Source organism: Pipra filicauda, unplaced genomic scaffold, assembly GCF_003945595.2.
Source record: "Pipra filicauda isolate LSUMZ 115617 unplaced genomic scaffold, ASM394559v2 scaffold114_size2234877_pilon, whole genome shotgun sequence".
Taxonomy (NCBI): domain Eukaryota; kingdom Metazoa; phylum Chordata; class Aves; order Passeriformes; family Pipridae; genus Pipra; species Pipra filicauda.
In genome coordinates, this window is record NW_024103596.1 from 1,366,076 (window position 1) to 1,390,015 (window position 23,940).

General features: G+C 44.6%; 1 protein-coding gene across 1 annotated transcript in view; it reads right to left on the reverse strand.

Moving 5' to 3' along the window:
• The window catches only part of ACBD6 (acyl-CoA binding domain containing 6), an 82,790-nt gene extending 59,160 nt beyond the window's left edge, over positions 1-23,630 (reverse strand). The window contains exons 1-3 of the mRNA XM_027740662.2: positions 23,445-23,630; positions 16,199-16,263; positions 15,590-15,686 (exon numbers count right to left, since the gene is read on the reverse strand). Coding sequence (XP_027596463.1) covers positions 15,590-15,686; positions 16,199-16,263; positions 23,445-23,627 — 345 coding nt within the window. The 5' untranslated portion in view covers positions 23,628-23,630. The remainder of the gene's footprint in view (positions 1-15,589; positions 15,687-16,198; positions 16,264-23,444) is intronic.
• Between the last annotated feature and the right edge of the window lie 310 nt (positions 23,631-23,940).

A 23,940-nucleotide genomic window follows, 5' to 3' on the forward strand; every position in this document is an offset into this window, starting at 1 on the left:
AAAATCTGTGCTACCCAGCAACACCCAAGCACAATGAACTAAACTCAGTGACACAAAAGGTGGGACAGCAGCAGTTGCTCCTTCCAAACCACGTCACAGCCACTGTACTGACAGCAACCCCTGTTTTTAATTGTTGCCCGTCCTGGCTGAAGGGAACAGTAACGCAGAGATGCCCTTTTCCTTCTTAAATCTCTCGACATTTCTACAGCAAAAAAATGGCTTTTAGGGCTGGGAGGATAAACTCAATGCTACCTATACACAGACAATGACTGGTGAGTTTAAAGTCACATTACCCTGCATACCACAATGAAATTAAAAACTGACACTGCAAATTTCCTCTCTCCTCCGTTAAAAAGGCACTAATAATTAAGTATGTGGCTCTCAATTAAGCCAGTTCCATTTCTTTCACTGCTGGCAGTGGCTGTCCAGAAGCACTGCAGATACACACATAACTAATGATAGTTAAGGAATAACATGATCCCAGGTTCCCATAATTTCCAACCTGAATCCGACAGAGAAGACAGTATTATCCACAGTTAGACCATGCAAGAGAGATGTTGTAGCAAAGGCAAAATTGTTGTGGGCTCCATGAGTGTGAGGGGGTTGCTCTTAAACTGCCAGTTAAAAATTGTGGGAATAAAGAGGAATTTGTGACAGCACGTGAAGAAACCTTGGAGGATTGCACTTGCGTGCCAAAGCACAGGCAGGGGCACGTAAAAGATTCAGGAAGAGATGATAAAGAAGTGTAAGAGATGCCTTAAACAGGTATATGGAACGGTACATGGAATTTCTCACATCTTCCCCTAATTCTTGCTCGCTGATTCTTTGTGGCTCGTGTACAATTAAGGCTGATGTCAAAGTCACTGTTACTCCTGACAGTTAACTTTGGTGGGCGGGTCTGGCTGACCAGAGCCAGCATAAATCACGGACAGATCCGTGTCTCTGGATGCAGCATCTGTACTCATTCAGAGACACTTTCAACTCCCCTGAATCCCTGTGTGCTCACGGACCAGCGCAGGGAACTCCACTAAGCCCAGAACTATCCTTCTCAAATGTCACCAGGAATGCCAGGAGAAAAGCCGCACTCATCCCGGAACAGACAGCAGAGCGTCCCCGTCCCTGCCTCGGAGCACTGTGTGTGTGTCAATAAAAGCCTGGCTCGATTCAAGGGACAATCACATCCCGGCTGCCTGTCACTGGCAATGCTGCTCCAGGCAGCCTCAAAGCCTGACAACCACTTTCGGAGCAAAATGGAAATACAGGGACTAATATTTGCTAACATCATTAATTCTTTTTTTCTTCTCCACTCCCCCTTCTTCCTTTATCCACCATGTCAAGATGTATACTTTTAAATTGTTGTCAGCCATAAAACAGACGTCGTGTCCCAGTTCAGAGGTTAACATATAATGACAGACACATTAAAAACCCTGTCCAATGCCTCACTGAAAATTTCAGCTCCATCTTCTCTTCAACAAGACAGTGCCTCAAACTCACTTATAAGCCTTAACAACATTAAAGTCTAATCATGATTGAAAAATAAAGGAGAAAAGAAGACTGTTTTATCCTACTAAGCATTATGGAAATGCAAAACAATTAGACAAAAACACTTTCTTTGTAGGGTTTTGAGTTCACCTTCTATTTTGGTCTTAAAACTTGCCCATGATCGCAACATGACCCATTTCTCCTTTTGCATTTTTGGGGAGTGGGATGAAAATTATCATCTAACAGAAGGAGCAGTAGTTTCCTGATGGGGGTTGGCTTAGTGGGTCAGTCTTTTGCTACATCCCTGAAGACAGGACAGGGTTGTTTTATTTTTCATCTCCAAGCCCAAGCTTTGTTCCCATCTACACAAACCAGGCTAGAACAGATTTAACAAGATGGCACATTCATGGGTGCTTCCAGTGACCCACTTCAAACTCAATAGCTAGAACTTACCATAGAGATGCAAATAAAGTTATCATCAGTGATTAGCTGGGACCAAATGGTACACAGATATTTATATGTAGGGCAAGGGACTCTTGAATCTCATAGAAGGAAAGGCAGAGAGAAAACCTACAGAGATACTACAAAACAGCAGGAATAGCACAGGTTTCAGTATGGTTTTTTAAAAAATAGAATGCCATAACTTGGAATTAACAGAAGAGTTAACAGAAGATCCCAGGCATGGGTTAAATGTAGGGCATCCCAGTTTTATCCAGAGCAAAATGGGAACTCTGCCTGGCTGGTTCTGCACGCCTAGACACCCAGCACACACAGCAATAGCTGTTTGGCAAGGCACGTGGCTGTGTTGCATAGCACATCTATCATCCTCCTAGTTCCCTCACATCTCACTCTGGCTTTTCTCCATACCCAAAACCTTTAAATAACTTCTCATAAATACATATTTAAGAAAAAAGAGAAAGCCATCAGCAAAAAAGGTTAATCTCATTCAACTGCTTATCTTCAAAGTTATCCTGAAAACGGTCAAGACTTGGGTTTTTCATCATTGTGCACCTTGGGAACAGAAAAGGGAGGCAACTTAAACGAGAGCTGTGTATCAGGATCTCACAGCTGAGCCACCACACTGCACGGGAGAAGTTTGTGCTACTTATTGTATTATTTTTCTCTTCCTCTGAGCCTGATGCAGCTTGAGTCAGAGTAGCAGCTGTATCCGGCTCCATGGGACGGGGACAAGAAATACTCCCAGCAAAATGACTACAGTCGAAACTTCCCAAGCGTTTCCGCAGCAGCAAATACATAGTGCAGATTCCAATCTGCATTTGTTCTGCATAATTCACCTCCCTCCAGCTCACCCGGTCCTCCAGCACAGGTGTCAGCCTGGCACGTTCCCTGCTTTCCAGAGTGACACCCCGCACTGGGGACAGGGACACACTTCCTTACTTCATTCCAGGCTGCAGCAAGGTGCACACACAGCAGCAGAGCAGTGAAGCAGCCTCCTTGACAGGAACGTGGCAGCTTCCAGCAGCCACCAAAGAAGCCACCAAAATCTGTCTTGGCCTCACAAGGTGCTGCAGGGCTTTGGGGTGCAACCAAGGGTCCTGAGCCATCGAGCCTGGAGGAGCTGCAAGTGCTGAGTGCTCACAGGGATCTGCTTGGCATGGGTAGGAGAAACCCTGGCCCATGTCCCAGCTCCCCAAACTACACCTGGGAGGTGTAGCAACTCCAGTGTGTTGTTACAACAGGACAGGTGATGTCCTGGAACCCCATCAGGCTCACAGGAAGGTACCAGTAAATCCCTGACAAGTGCTGGTTGAATTGTAATTAAGCTCCTATAGTCTCAGGTGAGAAGTTTTTGAGAAGATACTTCAGAGCTAACCCAAGAGCAAACCTTAAGGCCTGCTCCGCTGGTCACCATGTCCCCTTAGTGCTCTGGATTAACATTTCTCTATTTGAGGAGTGGGGATTATTAGGGAGGCAACAAGAAAATGTAAACTCTCCTAAAGTTTCAGACGCTTGCCCCCCTCCTCTCCCTCTGTGCCACAGCCTGGCCCGTCCCTCTGGGAATGGAACTTGGGCAGACACTAATTGTATTTGACAGCAGCAATTACACACAAGGCTGGAGATTAGAAGCTCGTTAATTGTGTGTGCCATAATTGCTGCCGTCTTTTCCTTTACTAGTTAAGGCCAGTGCCAGGAGAGCCAAGGGGAGGAGGGTGCTCTCCACCCCAAACGCAGGTGGTCCGAAAAAGAGAGCCCTTGGACAGGGAGGAGATGTCCCTTCTCCCCCAGCACCGCAGGAGGCTCCTGACCCCATAACAATGCGGGAGGGTCCTCCAGCAGCTCGGCTAATGAGGCGTGAAATGAGGACAAACAATGTTCTCTTCCAAAGGTATTTTCCACCTATATCCTTCTGTCTTTACAGCTCAGCTGAACTTCACACTACCTGCAGCGAGAGGGAAGGTAAATCTTAACCCTTCAGTGGTGACGCTACTATTTTTAACCATTTGTAAAATTAGGCAGTGTTTTACATTGTTTAAATTCATAAAATCCTTCCTTCCTGACTCAAATATGAGCTCAGCATTTCTCACCACTCCGTGGAAGCCAGTTACACCCAAATAAGACACGAATCCCCCCTGGCTGAGCCTCCCTCTAGCACTGCTGCAAAGCCACCTTTCAGGAGCAGCTGCCATCCCCTCCGCACCAGCCGTATTAATGGCTGTCATAAACAGACTATTTTAATATTCCTCTCTCAACAATCCTCCTTGGCTCCCAGCAGCAGCTCGGCCGGAGCGTGCACATGACTCAGCACCTGGAGCCTTTTCAAGAGACCACTGAGGATCTGAACCATCTCAGCAAACTGCCCTATAAAAAAAAAAAAAAGGCAGAACACTCCGCAGAGTAACGTGGAGTTGGGGGTTTTTTTTTTGGTTTTAAATATTGCAGGAGGAGTTTAGTTAATATTCCATTCACGGCTACATTAAAAAAAAAAAAGTTTTCTGGTTCTTCTAAGTATCATCATAGAATTTCCTCTTAAAAAACACAATCCAAGACAGGGAAAAATATTTTCCAGATTATTCAAAAAAATAAAAACAAACATACTATAATTAATGTCATAGTTAAACAGAGCTGTGATCTAAAGCAAAGCCTTGCAGATTACTCATTTAACTATAACGACTTAATTAATAACTGCGCCATAATCATAGTTGGAAATTAGTAGTAAAGACAGTCAGGGGAAGGGAAAGAAATGTAAAATGCTTAACATAATTCTGCACAAATTTTATGCTTGCTAGCAGCTGTGATTTCATCACTCACTCTATACATTTTAGCATATGCACAGAAGGAAATAATATGTTCAGTCAAAAAACCCAATGCAGTGGCTTCCCACAGCTTTTGGTTTCTGTATCATCACCCCTATGAAAATCCACAAATGCCCAAGCTGAGGGGACCAAGCTATAGACACAAACATGGCCTGGACTGTAATTGCTGCTTTTTTTGTCAATCTAATACAGATATTTATACAGATTTATACAGACATTTGTATGAGCAAGAAACATATTCTGAGCCAAACTGGAAATACTGAAGGACTACACAGCTTGGGATGAAACAGCTGCTCTGAAGCTTGAAAGCTGAAGGCAACTCTAACTACTTTTGACAAATAAAGGACTCCCAGCCTGTCTGTTGACACATTCATCCTTTACTTTCTGGAGTGACACTGGGCCAGACAGCACCACAGTGGCCAATGTCCCCACTGGCAACTTGACCAGCACCACAGACATTCGTTTCCTCCAACAGATCTGGCTGGGAAGGCAGAGGATGGGTTTATGAGCTCTGCAGGCAGAGAAATGGAAAAATGAAGAGATCTTTGCTGCTCCCCATCCCCAGACTCAGGCAAGGGAAGGATCTGAGCACCCCAGCAGGAACAGAAGGTTTCTGAAGTGACGGTGTAACCCTTGGCAGACTCAGCCAGAAGGCTGCAGCAGGATCTGGAGGCAACTTTAGTGCTGTGCCTGAGCCTTTATGTGCCTTTGTGTTGGTTAGTTCAGCTCAAAATACTTACAGGATGCTCCAGAGGCACTTAAGGAGTGCCACCTTCCCTTCTAATAGGACTAATTTGGTACAAGAGTGCCCAAGAATCTAACAATCCTGCTCTTTTAAGGGATAACTCCTTTTCCACTCCAAGAGACAAATAACATTTACAAGACATTAACCGATGTGTTAGTTAACATCCAAACAAAATCTTGATCTCCAGTAATTACATTCAATACCTTCTTGATACTTCCTGTGAAGAGCAAGCTAAACATAACCACTTACCCTTTTTCCAACACAAAAAGCTGGATTTTCACTAAAGAAACAGCTTAATTATGCTACAGCTTATCTTACGCACAAAACAATTGTAGCTATTCCCTCCTTACCAAAAGCATGTGCTATTTTTATTTAACACATTCCCTCTTTTAAACCAGCCTTTACATCACTATGTGAAGCAGCAGGGTACACAGGCCCTTCCTGTGCCTGAATATCATCAAGAAAATGTCTACAGCTCCATACCTAAAAATCAAAGCATTACATACTCCACAGTAAGATAAACCTACAATTTCTTCCCAAGTTTCTGAATTTTTTTAACAACCTCTGACACATCAAGTTGAGAGTTCTGCAACAGCTTCAATGACTCTGAAAAATTAGATTATTTTATTAGAAGTTGCACCTTTCCCCATTTAAGGCAGTCAAGCTGCTAACCCAGCCTGGTGGCTTGCTGGCCAAAACAGGAGTTTGAGGAGAGGATATCACAATTTCCCAAGCAAGCTGCAGAGCAAGTCCAAGCCCCCCTCCTGAAAGCCCACCACATGCCACAAACAGAGGAGGTTGTGTCTGCTCTGCCCAACCTCACTCACCACCTCACTGGGCTACCCCAAGCAACAGGACTTGGGTGCTTTGGATCAGGTTTTTCCATGTTTCTGGGCACTCCAGGACAATATTGGGGTCATGGATGTCAGGAAGGCTGTCTGCTGCTTGGCCAGCAGGAATCATCATAGAATGGTTTGGGTTGGAAGGGACCTTAAAGGTCATCAGAGAAAGCATCTCTTACCCTCCTGGTCCTCCCCACCTTCCCTTGCAAGTCGCTATTTATTTTTCCTCCTGTTACATCAGGCTGAGGTTCAGCCTGCTCTGCTCTCTGCCCCAAGCTCCTGAACTGCCCCTCGCTGCCTGCTCACCTGCCCTGTCCCTACAGGCCATGGCAGCATCCTGCTTGGTTCAACACCTCTCCTCTGCCAGCCCATCCTGCAGTTTTCCCAGACCCCAGTTTTGTCACGCTGCCCAGCGCTACCAAAAGCCTCATTTACCAATTTGTTTTAGCCAGAGGAGTTTCAGTACAGAAATGAACCTACCCAGGAAAGTTTCCATTGCTGGCAGAATCACTTCTCCTGTCACAACACTGCTCTTTCCTGCTTCCAGCCTCACACAGCTGATTCATAAAAACAAGCTTTTCAATACTTTCCTTATCCGCATTTTTGTTGCTGAGGAGCAGCAGCATTGCTGATAAAATCTGCAACAAAAGAATGCACATGGCATTTGAACCCCTTCCTTGCCTTGCCAGAAACTGTCACCCCAAGGCAGAAATGACAGAGGGCACCTCTGGTTGCATCTCAGTCATCTCAGCTTGTGGTCTGACACAAACCCAACCTTGCCTTCTCAGTTTAAGCCAAGATCTTGGACTCTCCCTGGAACTATCAGCATCTCTAACCATATTCTGTCAACTCAGCCACAAAAGCAATAACCTTCAGCAGAGGATCAACAGCAACTTACACCTTCCCTGATATTCAGATGCTCTCTGAGCTAGGAAAGCACTCGCTCAAGTGAAGTTTTAAGGTCCCAGAGCTCAGCTGTGTCTTGTGCTTCCAATCCCAGAGCCGTGGGATCACAGAGTAACCAGTGCTGTGGGACTGCTACCTGTGCACTGCAGCCACACAGCACAACCTGTCACTTCTGCTGCGTGATTAAGGGGAAAAGAAAAAAGCAACTAAATCCCTACTGCACAGAAAGTCACACAGTACTTTGCCTCATTCTGTTACATCTTGTCATCATTGAATGCCAATAGTTTGATATATCCATTTAAATTTATTTGATCTTCTTTCAGTTGCTCCTGGTGTATCTGGCTTTCATGCAGTGTCTTCATCCCCCTGTAAGCCAGGAATCGTGATGCTGGGATGCCACACATCACTGTGCTGCAGCAGCACACTCAGCAAGGCAGAGCTATGCCTCTAATTATTCTTTTTTTTTTTTTTCTGAATGCATTCCAAATAGTACAATATATATTTTCTTAATTAGCGCAAGATGATGAAAATAAATTCACTGACATATTCAAAAGGAAAAATATTTCATCCTTGCTTAAATATTTAGCCAAAATCACTACACTGGTAGCCAAAAAATGGTGAGCCCCCCAATTTCTTGCTTGCAATTCCCAGAAACAACTACTGTTACATTCAAGCAGCTGCAAGAGAACATATTATGCTTCCAACAGCACACTCACAACCTGGTGCATCAGCACTGCTGGATCTGAGCTGGAAAAATAGGGGCTAACGTCTCTACAAGCAGAAGTTAGCCTTTGCAGGGCTAGTAAGATTGCACATTTAACACACAGTATGTTTTCAGCCAGAACAGGCACCCTAAAAGGAGGGTAAGAAAAGAGGTATGAACCCTTGTCATGGATAATTCTTTACTTTGAAGAAGTTTAGGGACACAGACACATGGGCAACCTCTGTAGATGATTCCAGTGCAGCTTGCAATACTTGACTGCATTGCTGTTTTGCTTTCTGATCCTCCCTAAAACACAGGCTTGCAGCTTGGCACTCCTGCATTTCAATCAATCGCCTGATCGAGGATCGCAGTGTCATAAATAAAAGGAGCCGAGACCATAAATTTCTGCGGGGATGTAAAATCAAAGAGAACAATCCAACAGGCTCCCAGGGGATGGGAGGCTGGCACATATTCCAGCTGTTTATATTTCTACTACGAGACGCTTGTTCATTTTAACTTCTTCACTTCTGCACAGCTTTCCAGAGCCACGATTCCAAACGACTGAAAATCTCACCCTGCGTCTGGCATTTTGTTCTGTGCTCTACAGTAAAATGCAACTGCAGGAGAGAAAAAGCCCTGTGATTTATCAAGCTTGTCCATAGGCAAAATCCCAGCCCACAGTGGCTGATGGCTCCACCAGCACAACACCCCAGTGCCTGGCAAGTGAGTTTACTTGCTAGAACATGTTACTTGCTGGAGTTACACGAGCAAAGACAGGGACAGAAAGGCAGTAAATCACCTATGGACAGCTTTCTTTATGAGTAGGACCTACATCAAAGACTTAGAGCATCAGTACACTTTCCTCATGAGAAGGTAGAGAGAAGCAAAGGATGCAACACTACCCACTTTAACTGCAGAAGAATGGGAAAATTTAATTGATATCTGTTCAGATTTGATATTTTAGCTTCTTATGCAACAGAAACAAGAAAACATCCCCTTGTTAATAAAAGAATTGGTTCTGAAGGCATGCTCGAAAAGCAAAGCACTCAAGATCTAATGTATGCAGTTAATAAACTGAATATTTTCCATCTTGGATAAAATAAGGTAGGTCACTCCACCTGTAGTCTCACAGGTAGGAGGGAGGTGAAACCACAAGGTTTTCTTAGCCATGCACAGTAAATTACTCCCTCCCACAGGAAGGCTGAATCCTCCACTAACCAGTTGCATGCTAGAGGTTGTCCCTCATACAGCTGGCAAAAGGCAGCAGGGCAGAAGAATCCCTCTGTGTGTTGAGATCTAACCCTTCTCAGGACATAAAAACCCTCGAAACTATTACACATCCCAGTGTGGTTCACAAAAAAACCCTAAACCCAGAGGACATTACAGTCTTACATGTCCCAAAGCCAGAAGCCTGGGGTGGATCAGTTTTCTGGTTTTACTCAATTTCTAGTGCTTCATTTTCTATTAGAAGTATTAAAAAAAAAAACCCAAAACCAAAAAACAAACCAAACATCATCAACAACAACAAAAAACAAACACCAAAAAACCGAAGACTTGATGATTTGGTTGGTTTTGGTTTGGGTTTTTTTTTCCTCAAAAGGGAAAGAGCCTGATTAGAGTTTATGAATTATCTCAGTGATTTGTATCTTCCAATGTGGCCACTCGCTGAAATAAGAGCTGTCAAAATACGTATAGTAAACAGTGCTGTTTCTTTTCTACATTTCATTTATTAACATTTGGGTTAAAAAAAACCCCACAAAGTCAAACAGGAAATTCCCTCAGGGTGAAATGCCACACAAGGAGCTCCCTGTACAAACCCAGAAAGCAAAGACCTTGCCAGCACTGCTCCTCTTCCCAGGGTGCTGCATTAGCACAGCACAGGACAGCAAGCTTTAAAGAGCACAGCCATAATTTGATTAGTGCCCACTTTACACGATGCAATTAAATTGCTTTTATACTACAAAAGAAATAAAGTCGCTGTTTTTCCAAGTTTTTGACCTCGCAGCCCAGCAAGCCATAAATTGAGATATTTACCCAAATGAAGCAGGTATGTGAGCACACTGCTGCTGGTGACAGCAGGGAGAGACCCAAACAGGTCTTTTCCCTTCCTGTTCTTCCCATCCCCCTTGTAATCCTGCCCACACCACTCTGCTGCTCTTCCCCAACAGCAACCGGTGGCTGCTGGGACAGATTATCACGGGAGACATCTGTTTGACTGACAGACAAAACAGGAAAACACGATGGGTGCACTCATTTTGTTTACAGACAATAGCTTTTCTAACGCCTTTCTTAATTTCCAGAAGAAATTCCATCGGCCTGCAGCACTAACCAAGAAACCCAGGCTGAAACTACAGTGTGATTTTACCAGCCACTAATCTCATTCCTAGAGAAGTTGACCAGACACATAAAACCTGTAAGCTGCAAAAGATCAAAGATTCTTGTTCCAGATATGAAGAGGACAGACCTGAGCAATGAGTCCAAATTTAAGAAAAATGAGGATTGGATTTCCAAATGCTTGTTTTAATGTCATTGGAAACGCAGTTTGTATTTGAGTCAGTACAGAAATTTTTAAGTTCCCTTGGAGATCCTACATGACGGAAATTCTGAATTGACTTAGAGATCCTACTTAAATACAAGAGGCTCATTAATTTAAATCAATTGTCAAAATATCTCAGTAACACCTGGTGCAACCCAACAAAAGCACACATATAAGCTCAGCTGTGCTGCAAATCTGGGAATTGTTTATTCTGCTTTTCACTGTATCCTCAGATTGCAAATTCTCTTTTCCACATTTTAGTTTCAACTTGCTTGTTGCATTTAAAACGTAACAGAGAAAGGTTATTTCACCAGGAGAAAGGGAGGACAGAGCCCAGCCCTGGGCATGGGGTACCTGGCCAACCATCTTATCAAATATTGCCCCCTGCAGTACTTCCTGCAAAAACACCCACTGGACAAATCCATTTGTTTATTCCCACAGGTTTTCCAGCTTACTGGACTGCTCCAAGCCTGCAGCAATAGTGCATTTGCTATTTTATTCACTCTGAAGTTTGTTTTCTTTTTCATGATATTGTCTATTCCCCAAGGGTCCTCTCCTGGCACAACTCGGTGCTCCCACACCAACACAGCAACGGGGGGATTTTACTCCCATTCATTACCTGGCCCAGAGTACAGAGAAACAAATCCTCTACTCAAACAAGGCATGGAACAGTACTTGAAAAAAAACTACAGGCAGCTTTCTCCCCTGCAAACATCAGCAATGGAATTTCATACCTTCAAGAGCTTAAAAAGATGTTTGGTGAATGTCTATTTTCTATGAGCTCAAGCTCTCTTCCAACTTGGCCTTCGAGGCAAGTCTCTGCTCTTCAGATTCCTAATATCCAACTTTCCTCATTACGCAGCAGAAATCTTGCTAAGTGCATTATTGGTGAAGTCAAGTCAAACAAGTTAAAGTGCCACTTTTTAGAATTTTAATATGAAAATAGAAAATCATTAAGTCCTCCTGTGAGTTTCAGCAGTCAAAGCAAATAGGAGGAGGCCTCTAAGCCTTTGGGAAAGGATGCCACTGAAGTTGGTAGTGACAAGCTGTTGAGATTGGAACTGGTAAATGCGCAGTATAAGAAATAGGAAAAGGAAATATTTAGAATCGAGTGATGCCAAAACTGCAATCAGCAAATGGAAGGCTAAAACAGATGAGCAAATCTGGATGCTTTTTTTATTATTTATTTTTATTGTTCGAGCTGTGCCACGTAACAAGAACGGATCAATAACAGCTCCCGACCACCCCACTGCAGTGTCGTGTCACACCCCCACCCCAGCCCTGGAGGTGGGATTTTGGTGGAAGGGATGTGTTCAGTGCTGCTGAGAAAAGGTGCTGGCCTGCTTCTGCTTCTCCCATGGCTGCCTGAGGTTTAAAAAAATCTGGATTTTAGCCAGTGGGGATTTGTGATACGAAATACACGACAGAGATTAGAATTTTGGAGCGTGTCAGGGAATGGAAATACAGCCACTAGTACTGAAGTATCCGATTATACAGTGATGTACACGAAAACACAGTTACTGCATGAAGATGGAAGACATGAGTTTGTGAAGGTGATATTCCCAAAACCCCTGAGCCCATTGCTACGGCTGCAGGACAGCACCACTGTGGTGGGTCAGAGGGATGGGCATGCAGTGCCTGGCAGGGAGGGCAGGTGAGTGTCATCACCTAACCCACACACACCAGCAAAAGCCACCAAAAGACACGTGTCACTTGCTGCCAGTAAAGCAGGAAGATGACAGGTGAACATACCAGAATCTGCTGGGACACATATTCCTTTCCAAAGGACCCAAACCAGTGGGAGGTGTTGACATGAAACGTTTCTGTTTAAGGCTACAGAATGCAAAAGAATGGCTTCATAAATTATTCTCTGCTCTGGAGGAAGAGTGAATAGACTTGAAGGACAGGTGATGTCTCTGAAATATGCAAATAGAGCTGAGCTGGTCCAAGCAATTACCTTTCCACTGCCTGGAACTTCAGACTGAAAGGAATGACTCACAAGCAAGAACAAGAAACAAAAGATGTGCTAAAAGGTAGATGACGAAGGAAGACTGCATCAAGAGGAGAATGGAGACTGCATGGAAAAGAATGTTCCTGGTCTCCTGCTAACAGCTGTTCCTGGGAAAAGGAACAAAACAACACACAGTAAGACTATGCCAACACAGGAGGGCCTAAGCATCCCAAAAAGCCAATTGAGATTATTGGTTCTACACTTCTGGGATCAAGACAAACACAGCAAGGAGATTCCTGTGGCTTCACGGATGCAAAGACAATGGATCTCACCTCAATATCCTTTCAGTTATCTGCTACTTTAAAGATTTCCCAGCAAATAAAATTGCTGAAAATAAATGCAGTATGATCATTTCTTTCCAGGTTTTAGACTAAGCTCAGAAAGAAGAGACTTGGCAGGACTATCAGACAACCTGCAGGGTGAAGAAGGAACTAAAACACACTGGAAATAGCCATGGACATGAGCCAACAGATGTGCCTCCACTGTCAAAAATGAAATACCAGCTTCAAAGAGTGGAGAACTGCTGTGCTGTTGCCTCTACACATTCAGTTGTCTTCTAATAAAGTGCAGTTAACTCCAGACTCCATGCAGCAGTAGAAGCAGCAGATCAGATTTTGGCTGCTACTGGTGTTTTCATTGCTTCTAAACTCAAATTCAGGGCACTCCAACTGCATCAGAATCCTTTTACTTTGGTTTTTTTCACCATCCAAAACAAAGATACTAAATTATAGCAGTTACAGCCTGCTGCAGAAAATGTATTAATATAGAAACTGCAAGATCAATATGAAAGAATGAATCAATGGAGAATCAAGAAAAAGGAATGAAGAAGTGGATCCATTTGGACTGCGTAAGAAATACTGCACTTAGTTCCATTCTATTTATTAACAAAAATACCGACAGTCTGAAAGCTCCAGAACAGCAGCAAATGTGCTGGGGAAAAAAATGAACTTATGAAAAATATAAGCTGCTTCTAAGTTTAAAATTTTGCATATTTGGTACTAAAGGATCAAGACATTAGAGCCCTGTTGGAAATACATGAAACAGGAGCCTGAGGAGGATTTGAGATAACACAAAAGAACAACTTTAATGGATGAGATGAACTGTCGAAGAGAAAATAAGTAGGCAATATTGAGAAAGCTTTACAACAGCAAAATTCATGAAGCTCCACAATCAGAAATTCAACACCTTTGTACTGTAATTACTATTTGTGATTCATAATGATCTGAAAGGTGAACTTTTCAAATTTGTACCAGGCACTTTATGCTGCTTTTAACCAAATACTGGGAGTATTTCATTCATGATCGACTGAATGTAAGAAAAATCCAAAGGCACCCCGCAGAGGAGCACATAAAGGGGACACAATGACAGTGATGAAGCACCTTGTAATGTACCCACAGATCTTTTCTATAAATCCAATTTGAAATTTGAAGACTAAAATAGCTATTTTATCTCCATCCCCTGACACATGCACCTCCATCATTTTCAAGAACAGAGCTCCCTCTCGTGGCTCCAGAACGTGAATTTAGTGGGGGGAAGGAAAGAAAACAAGAGTAGAGCAGCATGAGACACATCAGAGTGAGAGGATTCCTGACAGCGTTTTGGTCCTGTAAAAGTGGAATTAAAAGGAAGTTGTAGTAGGAAGGACAGGTGACTTCTTGTAAAGAAAGCAATGCCATTGGTACTTTAATGCTAACTTTTAAGTTACATTTTTTGCTAAGGTGACCTCCTCACCTTGGGGGAATAAGGGAGGAGCAGTGCTGCTAACCATTCTTTTGTTTGCTGCATGGCTTCTTTAAAATACTTGTTTTGTACAAAACTAACATTCCACCTTTCTAGCTGACAGAGTTGTAACCTGAGGTTCGCACCTGTGACAATAAGTATTTCTCTGAGGCAAGAAAGTGAGGGGAATAACCAAAGCTAAGCCTGTCACTGTGCTGAGAAATCTGTTCAGGAAAGCACTGAGTGTTTTGTTTGTTGTTTTGTTTTTTTTTTTTTTAACTATTTTTTTAATTAATATTTGTATGTTTCATTTGGCACTTGCTTTGTTCAGAATTATACACAGATTTTTACAAATTATTTCAGTTCTGTATGAGAATTTTAGATCAGACAAGAATTTACACAGCAAGCAGCAAGCTTTTGCTAACTGTACAGCTTATAAAACTATTTTCCCCAAGGGCATTTAAAAGGGTTTTTTCTAAATGACAACATTTCTTTCCTGCAAAAACGGTATCAATGGCACAAAACATGAATTAGTGAAGGAAAAACAATTACTCTTAAGTCTCCAGAACAGCATCAGAAGACAAATGAGAATCAAATTCTTGATTCATAGGTTTGTGCTCACACAAGATTTTGCTTCCAAAGCACAGGACCAAAAAAGAATCAATTTCCTACCGTGAAAAGAAATTACCATGCCTTCAGCATTTTGCTATTAGTGAAATATCTCTATTTCCAAAGGCAATACTTTTTTTAAAGAGCAATCCTCTTTAAAAATTGTATAAAAGTCAGTCTATAAACAGGAGATATCCTTAAGGATTTAATCAAGTAATAAACCTGGCAGATGAAAGAGAGATTAATTAAAATGACAGCACAGTCTCCCTATAACACAGACACAGGACTTGTTATGTTGGAGTACCTAATCATAATCAGATTTGGTAATTTGCTGCATCGAAACAAAAAGGAAACATTTTTAGAATTGATCATTCAGTTCATGTCACTTTCATGGAGATTGCTTTCTATTGATCAACATTTAACTAGTAGTTGAAAAGAGAAAGATGAAAAAAAAGGATAAAAAGTATCTTTACATGCTAAATACAGCATGAACCAATAAGAGTAAAATAAATTAGATCACGACAGCCAAACCAACCCTGTGCATGCGCTCGCTGCAATGAAGATCATTATGAATGAAAGAGATGGTTTTTCATGTTCCAGTCATAACAAAAGGAGAGTTTTTAAAATGAATTCAGACTTTAATCTGCTCAAAATGAAGTTTGCCATGCAGCAATTAAAAATCCGTGTGAAGCTGAACCACTGCCAGCTTTACAAAGACAAATGCCGGTTTGTTTTCCGAACGGCATTTTCACGTTTCCCACCTGTGGATTCCAACTGGGGTCGAGCTTCTTCACTGCAGCAACGTACTCCTGCATAGCTTGGTGAGGGCTGGTATCTCCCAGGGCTTTCCAGGCCTCCCTAGGAGAGACAGAAAAACATCAGTGAGTCGCTCAGAGACAGCACAGCGTGTTTCCACAGTGTCATCAGTGATCGGATTCATCTAAATCTTCTCTAAATCCCCTTCTCAGGGGATGCAAAGTTGTCTTTCCTTCAGTTTGGAATGGTCAACTTTTCTCTGAAGCCATGAATGGCCACTGTCACTGCAGCACTTGGCTACGAAAGGATCTTTCAGGGGATCCTGATCCAGGCTGGAACACACTTTGTGTTCACAAGGCCGTAGCTATTTTCACAACATTTTTGTTGTGTGCAGGCTAGTTCTGGATGAACAAGGTAAAACAGAGGAGGCTTGTATTTCACATCTGCATCAGGCACAGCAGCAAACATTTCCCTGTTAAACAAAGGATTTTAAATCCAGTTCAGTGGCAGACTCTCTGAGCTGACATCCTCTAGGTCCATAATCCCTCAACAGATAGCTGACAAACAAAAAGTAGAGCCAGAAATCGCTAGGAATTACAAGAATTTCCTCTTACCATTTCTGCTTTCCCTCAAAATCAAAGAAGCTGGGCTTGGGGGTGTTACAGGTTCCAAGTTTCACCTAAAGAAAAGAAATTTTCTTCTGTTAGAACAAAGCAATGGGGACTTGCTCAAGGAAAATTCTGGGTTCTCATGGTTTCGGGATAATTTTGTTATTAGGCCAGAAGAAAGGTTTTGGGGAGGAAACAAGTGACACAACTCAACCCCATCTTACCCCCATGTTAGCACCCTTGCATCCCTGTGTTTCCCTTGTGTGATGGAAGGGAAGCAATTCTGTTATGCAGCTCATTTATTTTGCATGCATTACCCAACAGGGATAACCAGCGAGTGATTTCTCACTAATGTTATGTTTATTACCCTGCCAAATGCCTCATCCCCCACCAGTATCAAGAAAAATTCTGTTGATTAGGGTTTCTACAGAGATAATTATTCATTAAGGCTGAAATTCACCTGCTTCTGCACAAAGCTCAAGTAAACAGACTCTGCTTAATTATTTTCAAAGCCCTCTGGAAGGCAAGGGGACAAACTCAGAGTAAAGGAATGCCAGGCAGCTTCTGAATTTGCTCCGAGGCACCTGGATGCATGGAAGCACTGTGTGAGAGACAAGTCAAGGCCTGAGTGCCAGAGATGAACCAGTCTGTCAGAAACAAGGCAGAAATTAAAACGTGTGTGGGGAAATAAGAAACACAAGGAAGCAAGGGAACGAGCCAGAACTGGTGGATAGATATATGGAAAAAAATGTTATGGCCAGTGTAAAGTGGACTTGGTGCCAGTGGGACTCAGAAGTTTTCCATAGAGTGGCTGCAGGGAAGTCCAGCAGCCCCATGTCCTCTGTAAGCTCCCCACAAAGGGGACCACAGGGGTCTGACAGAGGATACACCTGCCCAGGGCTCCAAAGGACAACCAGGTTCCTGCCCTGACAACTGCCTCAAGAACAGAGCAATTAGCAAGCTGAGATTCAGGTAACAGAGATATTTTCTTGAGGTCAGCTCAGGAAAACGTGTAAGTGAATGTGTCTCTGTCCCTGCTTGGAAAAGCCAGGGAACATGGGGCAGGACTCACCAAATCTCCCTGTTATCAGTGCCATTTCCTCACAGAAAATAAATGCCCTTGCACACAGCTGTCACAGGCATATGAATCTCCCTGAAATTAAAATATTGTTGTGATAGGGAATGAATTTGCACAAAACATGGGTTGGTTCTTGGTTCCTTTGCTGGTTTTTTTGTTTGTTTGTTTGTTTTGGGGTTTTTTGTTGTTGTTGTTGGTTGGGGTTTTTTGTAAAACTTTTTAATGAAAGTGCTGTATATCCCACATGGATGAAAGACTAGAAGGCAAAGCACAACTATGGCTCCAAATGCAAGTTATCACACCCAAGTCCCTTGCAAGACAGAGCACAGCCCCGTGCCAAGAAAGCCCAGCATAGCTGGGGACCCCAGGGAGGGAACACAGGTACATCCCAGAGGTGGGCAAAGGCTGCTGGATGGACATTTTGTTAGCCAAGCAAAACCAAACTGCATTCAGCAAATGTTTTATGAAATATGCTCAAGTGTTCAGGCAGGTGAAGTGCTTAAATCAACTAACAATTCTTCGCCTTAACAGGGTGGGGATTTTATGCTAAGGATGGAATCATTAATCAGGCTTTAAAGAGAGCATGCCCGTGCTGAGAGATATTTATTAGTTACACTATGTTTTCATTTAAAGTGTTACAGGATATGAGTGACTGTAACTGAAATTAATTTTCTGTACATCTCACTGTCTCCCAGTGAGCAATTCATCCAAATTAGAACATTTTAGCTGGCCCTTAAAACAACATATCGCATTTCATGGAGAAATAGCAGAACAGGCTAGCAACAGTTAACTCCTATAAATCAGTCACAATTCATGTAGTCTAAACGTTTTCTTCTGTGCTCAGAGGTGGATTGGACCACTTGTTTTAAAAGAGCAAAACAAACAGGGGAATAAAATGCAAATTCATTATCTGTATGGAAAATGCCTGCTTGGCAATTCTTTAGTTCAACAGCCAACCTGCAAAAATTGGCCAAGATGGATAAAAAAAAATAAATCTGTTTTAATATTTATTTTCCACTGCCATCATCAAAACATGACAGCAGTTTCCTCTCCTGAGATTTGGCATTCAAAGGCTGTTCCAGCATCGGGGAAGACTGTTAGTAACATCGATAGTAATACAAATCAAGGAACAGTAGTTAAATTTCATCCATCAAGAAGAGGGGGGAGAAAAAGTGCACTTTTGCCCTGTTTGCTATTTTAAGATGTATTAAAAAGGCTTGGAGTGGTTTTGTTGGAAAGAATAAAATAAAGATTTTGGCTTCCCTCTTTTTGCCGCAAGACTCCACAACGCATGAGAAACCAACCAGGAATTTAACATATCAGGGGACCTGAGGCTGACAGCTGAGGAAGGGGACTTTTAGCCAAACAGGCCAATGATGACAAACTGGAAAAATTTTGTGGAGGACTCTGTCCTCCTGCTACTTCCCTGGAGGCCCTCAAAAGCTGTTTTTCTCCATAACCAGCAGAAAGACAAGAGCCCATATTAGTATTTTAAGCTGAGAGTTTCTCATTCTGTGCCCACAAAATAATTACTGAAGGTCTCTGGGATGCTGACTGGTCACTTGATGCTCAGCTCTCCTCATTTACAGTTCATCAGCTGCATTAAAAGAACATGACAGCCAAAATGCATTTAAAACTTCCCTAGTATTCTTTCTGCAGGCATTATTCTCATGAGTTGTACAGAGATGACCCAGGCAGCCCCAAATGGGCAGTGTCTGCAGTCACCTCCATTTGTGGCCAAAATGGAAATTTGGAAACCTTGGATGAGGCCTTCACCTGAGAGCTGAAGGTCACAACAATCAGAGTGAGAGAGATGCTCAGGGATATGTTAGTGCTGTATACCATCCCCATACAACTCCAGCTGCTGGTCCAGACTACCAGAAACCTTGAGATTCTCATTACTCCACGACTGGTTCCCCCTCCCTGGTGGTGGTAAAAAGGCTCTTTGCTAATTTTTCAACTAATATATTCATACAGCAGGGAATCCCAGCCAAATATTCTTACCTGGTTGTAAATCTAGTAAGGTGAATCATATCTGCAGCCTCCCTGTGGAGCAGTAACAGGAACAGAACCTCCATGGACAGCAGCACTAAGGTCTAGCTGTACACAAGCCAAATAAGCTGAATTTCTTTGGCAAGACAGCAATTCCTGCCCATTCCTGCCCAACCCACAGGAAAGCCCTGACTGAAAATGGGGTGTAAGGAAGGACAAGCAAACACCAACCACAGAAGGCAAGGGGTCCTGATGACCAAGGGGCTGCATGTCCCAGAGAGACAGAGAGTGACAACTGAGTCAGTGCCATCACACGGTTCTGTGCAAGAGGGAGCTGCAGGCAGAAATTCCCATGTTCAGGGCAGGTTTGGGGCATCATGTTCCACGATATTTGAAGGAAGCCATGCAAAAATGGGATTATATTCTTGAGCCTACACTTGGGAGTCAGCATAAGCCTCATTTTGCCAGTGGCACCGTCTTTGCAGCTTGCCAGCACCTCTCAGCATTTATGTAGGCACTGGCACATCCTCCTCCTGGCAGGGCAGTTTTCTCACTCTGATCACTTCCAGCAAGTTCTGGATTCCTTTCCCTCTCCAAATCACGACCACTACACTGGTCTCCATTACTGCACCCTCTGAATCTCAGGTTTTTACATCCTCAACACCACAGTAAAGTCCTCCCTTCATTTCACCACTACAGACTCATGGCACAGACAAGTGATTTGCCCAAAGCCACACAGAAAGTACAGGAAGAAAAGGAAAATCAGTCCCAGTTCAGAGCCCTACAGACTAATCTGTTCTTCCTCCTGTTCTGGGGCAGAGTCGTAAACTCAGCAACATCTTCTAAAAACCTCACTGGAGATGACAACTAAGCAATCCCCTTATTTTCAAGTCTCTGACACATAAACAAAATCAGAGAGAAAAGTAATAAAACCCTGAAATGGCCTCCAATAAAAGGTAATAAAATTGCAGGAAAATGCCTATATACCCAAACAGTTTGAAATAAATAATATACAGTATTTTAACAGAGAGCTCAGCTGTTACTGTCACCTCTTTTATGACGGTGCTGTATCTTAAATCAAAGCCTTTAGTGTCACAAAACACTAAACTGAGGAAAGACAAGGATGCCAAATCAAGGGCAGTGGACAGATCTGAGTCAGCACCTTTTGTGTGCCAGCAATTCCACCGTCCACGGGGGCAATATATCAGCAGCTCATTATGCATCCTGATATGGCTGCTGTAATTAAATACAGAAAACTTGCATTAAGCGCCCTCGTTTTGATTTAAAGCACAAAATGCTGCAAAACTCAAAGTTAGCAGGGCTTAATCCTACAGTAGCTATGCTAGCAAACTTCTCCCAGTGCCAGCACTACGCTGCCAGCGCTCTAACAGACATGGCACCTTTCTGGACTGGGAAGCCAAAGGCATGGAAATCCAGGAGCCAAACACAGCCTGAAACCAAGCAGCCAAAGGCACTTGCTGTTGCATCCTGCCTGGCCAGGGACAGAGGAGATGGACACAGAAGTGCCCTGTTCCCCTCAGTGGAAGGCAACTGGAGAAATCTCTGCTGACACAGTGTTAATTATCAGCTTTCTTCTGACTAGTATCAAAACTACTGTGAAATATCTTCTGATTCAAGTAATTCTTAACACTGAACACCTTATTGGTCTAACACCAGGAAACCCTCTGGAGTCTGTGGACAAGCACAAACAATCCCATTTCCACCCAGGACAGTCACAAAGCATTTTCAACAGAGCAAAAAAGAAGAGGTTATTTACAACAAACCTCCTGAAAATAGAGACAAAAAAATTACAGAAGAGAAAAAAACCACTCTTTTCATCTCATCCTGGGCACGGTCTTATTATTCTTCAAAGTTCTCCTAGTATTTTTTCTCTACCCTCCTTTTCTTACAAGGGAAAGAGAAGCCTGCAGACCTGTTTAAGCACTGGCACAATCTGAAAACAAAACCTCACATGACCAGCCTGCTTTTAATATAATTACTAGTCCACAACCCACAGCCTGGGAGCTGCCAGCTTAGAGGATAATTAAATATTGCCCTAAAAAATGAAAGCACTTACACATGGCAGTAGTAGGACACAGGTAATCCATATGGGAGGAACATATGGGGAAGATGTGCATTCTCAACTTTGACTATTAATCCAAACGAGTGGGATTCAGTTCTCAGGTCCAGGCAGCAGCACCTCTTGCCACACACTGGAGCCACAGAATCATAGGATGGTTTGGGTTGGAAGGGACCTTAAAGATCATCCAGTTCCAACCCCCTGCCATGGGCAGGGACACCTTCCACTAGCCCAGGTTGCACCAATCCCCATCCAGCCTATACTTGTACTTTTTAATCTTCCAGGTGTGACAATGCATACAGTTTTTCTGTTTCTCCAAGTTAAGTGATTATTACAGTGCTTTGCAATCGGTGCTTTGTTTGTTTGTTTTATGTAACGCCTCTCCCGGGAGCAGGAAGGAGTCACATTGTGTATATTCCCACAGGATGCCTCCTACAGCTCCCTCAGTTCACAGGGACTGAATGTGTAAAGGAGTCCTGTTCAAGGTTACAACCAGAACCAACCAGTTCACTTTCCCAGTCCTCTCTAAAGCCCTTCACTGACAGATCTTCCCAGGCACATTCTTTGTGTGGCCACAGCAGAGCCCCAAAGCTCCAGTGCCCACCCTGGGTCACCAGTGCAGGTCCCCACTGTCTCTGATGGGGAGGTGGGCACTCTGCACTACTTCTCCATCCCATCCCAGCACCTCATCTCCCAGCAGACACAGGCAGCTGGGAAAACACAGGCGAGGCAGCGGGATTTACCAGTCGAGTTTCTCCCCAAAGCCTCAGGGACACACTGACAGGCCGTCAATCCACCTGTGACATGTCCCTACCAAGGACAAAGGCCAAATCCTCCACACCAACACCCGACTTCAACCCACCGTGGAGTCTGCCAAAGGCCAAAGGCAAACCGATGTCATAAAGGTTGGAAAAGACCTCCAAGATCAAGTCAAGCCTTTGACCAAACACCACCATTCCCACTAAATGGTATGGTGAAGTGCAATGTTTACTCATTTTTTGAACACTTCCAGGGATGGTGATTCCACTGCTTCCCTGGGCAGCCCATTCCAGTGCTTGACCGCTCTTCCAATGCAGAAATTTTTCCTAATATCCAACCTGAATGTCCTCTGGCACCACTTAAAGCCAGTCCAAAGGACACAGCATTAGGGCCATCCACACTGCACGAGGGTGAGAGGCCAGGAACAAGAGCCAGGGTGATGGATTTAAAGAACCATTTAGGTTGGAAAAGACCTCTGAGATCCTTGAGTCCAACCTTTGACTTATCACCACCTTGGGAACTAGACCATGGCACTGAATGCCATGTCCAGTCTTTCCTTAAACACCTCTAGGGATGAGGACTACACCACCTCTCTGGGCAGCTCATTCCAATGCCTGACCACCCTTTCAGTGATGAAATTCTCCCTGATGCCCAACCTGAACCTCCCCTGGCACAGCTGAAGGCCGTTTTCTCTTGTCCTGTAACTTGTTACCTGGAAGAAGAGCCCAACCCCACCTGGCTCCAATCTCCTCTCAGGGAGTTGTAGAGAATGAGAAGGTCCCCCCAAGCCTCCTCTTCTCCAGGCTGAGCTCCCCCAACTCCCTCGGTTGCTCCTCACAGGACATGCACTTTCCCAGGTCCGTTCCCTTCTCTGAACTTGCTGCAGCACCTCAATGTCCTTCCTGAATCGAGGAGGCCAAAAGTGATGCCAGGATTCGAGGTGCAGCCTCACCAGTGCCCAGCACATGGAGGCAGTCACTGCCCTGGTGGCCACACCATCGCTGACATAGGCCGGGATGCCCTTGGCCTTCTGGGCCACCGGGGCACGACCAGCACCCGAAGGTCCTTTCCCGCTGGGACACTTCCCAACCACTCTCCCTGCAGACCCCGCGGGGGCTGTGTCCCACCGGACTCCATCCCCCTCCCATCGCACGTGCAGCCGGCGGCACCGGGGCGGAGAGACACGGGACACAACTTTCCCCTTGACACCGCCGCCTTTCGGGCGGCAGCCCCGTGGCCCCGAGAAAGCCCCACGCCCAGCCCCGCGGGCCCCGCACCGACCTCACCCCCCGCCGCAGCCCGGCAGCCCCGCTCATGCCGCGGGCGGGCCGGTCCCGCCTCACCTGCTTGTAGCGGGCGTACAGGTAGAGCAGCTGCTCCTTGCTGGCGGCGGGCAGCAGCGCGGGGAGCCGCTCTGCCGCCTGCTCGAAGAGCGCGGGCAGGTCGCGGCCCGGCGGCGGTGCCTCGGAGCCCGAGCTGTGCTCGGCGCCGCTCCCGCCCGCCGCCGACAGCGGGGGCGACGCCATGGCGGCCCGCGCCCGCGCCGGTCCGCCCGCTAAATAGCCCCCCCAGCCCGCCTCGGTACGCGCCGCCGCGCCGACCGCGGGAAACACGCGCCCGCGCACCCAAAGTTCCGCGGGCGGGAGCGGGACGGCGTGTCGGGGAGCGGCGATATGTCATCAATCACAGGATCGCGGAACCGCTTGGGTTGGAAGAGATCTCTAAGAACATCGAGTCCAACCGTTCCGCCAGCGGAGCAACCGTGTTCACCACTAAACCGTGTCCCCAGGCGTTTTTTGAACGCTTGCAGGGATGCTGACTCCACCGCTGCCCTGGGCA